The 5945-nt window shown below is 37.7% G+C and overlaps 1 protein-coding gene across 1 annotated transcript in view; it reads left to right on the forward strand.

Moving 5' to 3' along the window:
* Nucleotides 1-3978, forward strand: part of mon2 (MON2 homolog, regulator of endosome-to-Golgi trafficking) — a 38523-nt gene extending 34545 nt beyond the window's left edge. The window contains exons 29-34 of the mRNA XM_016230826.1: nucleotides 702-892; nucleotides 974-1034; nucleotides 1540-1663; nucleotides 2340-2547; nucleotides 3014-3096; nucleotides 3294-3978. Of these exons, the coding sequence (XP_016086312.1) occupies nucleotides 702-892; nucleotides 974-1034; nucleotides 1540-1663; nucleotides 2340-2547; nucleotides 3014-3096; nucleotides 3294-3457 (831 nt within the window). The 3' untranslated portion in view covers nucleotides 3458-3978. The remainder of the gene's footprint in view (nucleotides 1-701; nucleotides 893-973; nucleotides 1035-1539; nucleotides 1664-2339; nucleotides 2548-3013; nucleotides 3097-3293) is intronic.
* Nucleotides 3979-5945: the final 1967 nt, after the last annotated feature.

Genomic DNA, 5945 nt, shown 5'->3' on the forward strand with positions numbered 1-5945 from the left:
ATGACAAATAAATGCATACTCTGAAAGCGCTCCACAAGACCTGTGTGATTATATTACTGGATGCTCGAAATTGAACGGGAGAATGCACGTTTTAAACAGCTTATTGTGCAGGTAAATTAATCGCTGTTCTAATCTAATGCGCTGCTGCACTGTAACGCACACACATAGGCTACAGACAGTAGCGCGTACATCACGCGCAGACCGCGAGCACAGAATCATTCAGCGCGGAAATGTGTTGTCAACACTGTTCTGTGATTTCTCAGTAAAATAGCTTAGAAACTGAAAAGTTCAAGCATTTATTTCTTAATAACCAAATCCCACAGCTTCACTTCTAGTAGAGAGACGTTGCCAGGTAGAATTAATTCACACGCAATCGCTCTCACTAATGCATTCATATTAATGTAATCTTTACTGTGCTACTTTATCTGTATCTGATTTAGAACGAGCAGAAATCTGAGAGAAATATAACGACCTAAAGACAAAAGAACTGTTAAAAATGAGCTGTTCTAGCAGCAATAGTCATGTGGGCAGCGCTGTGTCATATGCCATAGCTGTGCACAAGATGTTCGAGTCTCAGCTCCAGACTTATTTGTTCATTAATGACTTTCATCACATAAAAGTCGACTTTAAAAAAATCAGAGGTCGTTCAACCCCTAGTGCGCACTGAGCAGAATCAATCCTCTCTGTTTCTCTGTATTTAGACTCTGAGGATTCCTCTGGGTCTGAAGTACGCCTGTCCTGCTGAGAGCACCTGGAATCTGGCCGTCTCCTCTCTGCTCAAAGTGCTTTCCATTGGACTCCCTGTTGCCCGGCAACAAGCATCCTCAGGCAAATTTGACACGATGTGGCCAGAGCTGGCGAACGCCTTTGAAGACTTCCTGTTTACCAAAAGGTGTCCAACCTATCATGATATATTAAAAGAAATCAGTGATTTCAGATCCATTCTTACTCATTTTCCTCTTGTATCCCACAGCACACCTCCAGATAATCTGTCCATACAAGAGTTCCAGAGGAACGAAGCTGTAGATGTCGAGGTCATTTCATCTGACAGTAGATCCACACAGCCAAATTTGAAACGAACACATAGTTCCAGAGTTGGAATTCCAAAAGGATTATTTGAATAAACTCTATTTAAGCTAGATTTATTATTATGACTAATATCTTTTAGTGGCAGGCCAATATATCTGTGAGACTGATATTTGGAGATTTTATGATGAGACTAATTTTATGATTTCGATAATGATATATTTTTTTTTTAATGTGTGTATGTGTGTATATATACACACAAAACAATTAAAAAATATAAATAGATATTTTTAGAAAATGAAAACATTTTATTTAACTATATTGTATACATAATTTATTAAATATATTTAATATATTGATACAATAAACTACTACTGTAACTATTTGTTATGTATAATAATAATAATATATTATTTATATTATATTAATAATATGTGTATATTTTATTTTACTATATTTAATATATTTATATTGAATATATTTTAAATATATATATTGTTTTTTCCCCTTTAGGTGGTGCAGTTGATCAGCTCAGAGATTTTACCATTTGCCAATTTCATACCCAAAGAGTTCGTAGGTCGTATCATGAGCATGCTCAATAAAGGATCGATTCACTCCCAGTCATCAACGTTCACAGGTATGGAGTGAAAACAAAAGGGAAAAACAACCATTTTCATCTGATTCACAATGTGAACACTGTTCCTAAAGCGATAGTCGACTCAACAAATGAAGATTTTGTCATGTACACACTCAAAAGATGATTTTAGACCAAATGTGACCCTGCAGCACAAAAGCAGTCATAAGTAGCACGGTTATATTTGTAGCAATAGCCAACAATACATTGTATGGGTCAAAATTATACATTTTTCTTTTATGGCAAAAATCATTAGGATATTAAGTAAAGATCATGTTCCATGAAGAAATTTTGTAAATTTCTTACCGTAAATATATCAAAACTTCATTTTTGATTAGTAATATGCATTGCTAAGAACTTAATTTGGACAACTTTAAAGATGATTTTCTCAATATTTAGATTTTCAAATAGTTGTATCTCGACCAAATATTGTCCTATCAGATGATGTATCAATCTCAATTTCAAAAAATTGACCCTTATGACTGGTTTTGTGCTCCAGGGTCACAAATGTTCTTGCATAAAGTGATCCATTAGACTTGTGCGATATATACTCCATTACTTCTGAAGTCACATGAAAGCTTCCAGTGAGGAACAGAACGAGATTAACGGCATTAAATAGAGAATACCTCTGGTACTGTAGTATGAAGACACTCTAATGGTCCCCTCTCGTCTCGTGCAGAGGCTGAAATGGACATGCGTATGCGGGAGGAGTTCTCGAAGGTGTGCTTTGAGACGCTCCTGCAGTTCTCCTTCAGTAATAAGGTGTCGACGCCGCAGGAGGGCTACATCTCTCGTATGGCGCTGTCAGTGCTGCTGCAGAGGGCGCAGGACGTGCTCCGACGATACGTGGAGGACGAGAGACTCGGTGGACGCTGCCCGCTGCCCAGGTCTGCTAACCTCAACAGACTCATGTTTTTCAGCTCCCCGAAAAAATTAAATCAAATTCGAAATTATTATTTCGAATTTTTTTTTTTAAATATAATAAATATTTCTAAAGATAGACTTTTTTATTCTAAATATTTTTTTGGGGGTGGGGTGGATATGAGCTGGACATATTCACCAAGTTCACTTTCACTCTGTTGCTGGTTGCTAAACAAACTTCTTGCAAAAATGATATAGATATATTAATTGCAGTATCAATACAGATCTAAAGATGAGCTTTAATTTTTTTTTTTTTTGTAAAATATAATTTCTTATTTTTTAAATTTGGATATTGGGATGAAATATGAGCTGGACATACTCACTGAATTCGCTTTCACTGTATTTTCTGTCTGTTTCTAAGTGGACTTTACTAACTAAACTGCACAGAACTTGATTCTAAGTGTTTCTCACCATTTCTTTTTTATCTTCAAGGCAACAAGTGACTGAGATCATCTTTGTGTTAAAAGCCATCAGCACTCTCATGGATTCCTTGAAAAAGACTCAACCAGAGAACGGTGAGACGGGTTTGTCCTTCAACATTTTGATGATTTGAAAGCAGCCATGATGACAAACTCCTAAATGTGAAAACGTATTGCTGGAATATTCCATTGCCTACCTAGACAGCACTGTGTTCATCTCATAGGCAGGTCCCAGTTTTGCATCCTTGTTTTTGCTCATTTCTGTCTTCTTCCTCTTCCTGTCCGGGTGTCAGTGGACGGGAACGTGTGGGCTCAGGTGATCGCGCTGTACCCGACGCTGGTGGAGTGCATCACCTGCTCGTCTCCTGAAGTAAGCTCCGCCCTCAAAGACGCCCTGGGGCCCTTCAAAGACTTCATGCAACCGCCCGTCTCCAAAGTGCAGAATGGCGAATCGTGACTGAACGTTTTTATTCCACCGCAAACATGAATGTGACTGTTTCATACGCTGGCGCGAGGATGGTTCACCCCCATCGTCATGGTAACTGTTGATTGACAGCTCCAAATCCCATCGTTCAAAGCTTCTTCTAATACGAGCTGACGGTAGACTCTGATTGGCCGACTTTAACGATGTATTAACTGCTACGTTAAATTTGCAGTGTTTGTTGTTTTTATGGGTTTTTGGTTAAACCCCCAAGGGGGGGGCCTTTGGAGTTAATGTACAGTGTTTGGTGATCGTGTTAAACATGTAATTAAGAATTACGCATTTGGATTGAAAATCAAATCCAAAAATCATTTAAAAAGAAAGAACGAAAAATCATAAATACATGAAGGGTGGTCTTTTTTTGTGAAATTTTCTCAACAGCAATGGGTTTTATGCAAGATCTTACTGTAACATTCCATGTCATCTTTAGTCGCATTGAGAAGGGTCGAACCCAGTGTGTGTACAATAATAAATGGTACAGTTCTATGAACATCAAATGTATCGCTCATCTGGTTATTCGTGAAACATACTTCACTTCCAGTAGCGCGTCAGTAGTTCATGTAGATTCAAAAATGACTTTTTATTAAAAACATTTCAGCCTCTTTTGAATGTACATGAAGCATTAAATATGTTTTAATATACAGTCAGGCAATAATTATCGCAGGATAACTGCAACCTGAATTGATACATGGAACCCACAACAATGAAAAAAATATATATCCCCGTCTTTTGATTCGTAGATAATCACAAGTTAGATTTCAGTGATATTTTGACCACTGACTGAACTAGGAAATGTCCCCGGTTTTAATATCTGGTCACCTTATCTAAGAACGCACAGCCTCTCTCGGGAATTCTGTTGGGGATGTAGGTTAGGGATGGGCGTATCGATCCGAAGTATCGATATATCGATACTGATGCGAGTATCGAAAGTATCGGTACTCAAACAATAAATATCGATACTAAGGCGTGTTTTATTTACCAGTGATTTTGTTTATTTAACAAAAAAAATAAGGCATTTAATTGAACGAATAATCTATGTTAGTAAATAATTGTGTAGGACAGAACTATTTTCCTGCTCATCTGAACACGCAAATGTTGCAAGTCAGAACCAGTCCATCACAGAGATTCACTCACAGGGCTGCATTCAAACAGGGCTGCGTTTCCCAAAAGTATCATAAGAAAGCATTAAAGCTTTTGGGAACGGCAGCCCTGAACAATGCTTATCAGAGGACAGAAGAAAAAAAAACATGTATGTTTGAGTTATTTCACATTGCACAAACTATGCAGGGTAATTTCAATTTGTTTAATTACATTTATTGAAATTGAACGTTGAAAGATAATATTGATCATGTTCTATTCTGTAATGTTAATTACACTGGCAGTCCCTTCTGAAAATGAACCATGGTTTTACTAAAGTGACCATAGTTCAACTGTAGTATTTATAGATTTGAATCATGTGTAAACAAAAAACATATTTGAACCATGCGTAAGCAAAAAGATAACCTAATAAGTTACAATTAAGGCGTATTGAATGTTAAAATGTGTTTTAAACAAAGTTAAGTGGTTATCATTACCCATTTTACTCTTAGTAATTTAATAAATTTCATAATTTAAAAGTTTAGTTCAGAAGTATCGTATCGGTATCGATATCGACGATACTGCCTTGAAAAATATCGGTATCGAAAATAAAATAAGTGGTATCGCCCATCCCTAATGTAGGTCTCTACAGTAAGTGAGTGTCTCAGAGTTGCGAGGTTTTCACAACAAAACCTGCCCATTTGCTATTCAAAACTAGCCCAATGGCACTTCGAGGAGGGTCCCCATTAAAAATCGCGTTACGGCATGTAAAATACACGTTTTTGGCAGGGTTCCCCTGTTAAAATTCACATTTATGGGGATTGGCCACATGCCCCAGTTTTCTTCAGTAAAGTACTGGGTTTTTTTTTTTGTCGAGCACAGCAAAAAAGCAGATATTACCATCGGGAACACGACGGGTAGGGTTATTAATTTTAATAGAGGCTTGATTGTGCCCTTGGGATGGTCATACTCTACTGTTGCTATGAAGAGAGCTGTGACGTGGCTTTTTCTGCCCACTACGGTAGAATCATCGATCGTGACGTCACGTGGACTGGTTTGGACGCAACCAGAGCACGTGCGTGGAAAATGCATATTTTATGTAGTTAATGGTTTAACCATTGTAGAAAAAGTGGAGTTAAAGGGTTAGTTCACCCAAAAATGAAAATTAGCCTGTGTTTTACTCACCCTCGAGGCATCCTAGGTGTGTATGACTTTCTTCTTTCAGATGAATCTAGTCGGAGTTATATTAAAAATTGTCCTGGCTCGTCCAAGCATTAGAATGGGAGTAGGCGGGTGTTTTTGTTTAACAGTCCAAAAGTAGTCAAATAAAGCGCACGCATCCGTAATGAAACGTGCCTCACACGACCCCGGGGGGTGAATAAAGGCC

This window comes from Sinocyclocheilus grahami, unplaced genomic scaffold (genome assembly GCF_001515645.1).
Source record: "Sinocyclocheilus grahami isolate Dianchi unplaced genomic scaffold, SAMN03320097.WGS_v1.1 scaffold377.1, whole genome shotgun sequence".
Lineage (NCBI taxonomy): Eukaryota > Metazoa > Chordata > Actinopteri > Cypriniformes > Cyprinidae > Sinocyclocheilus > Sinocyclocheilus grahami.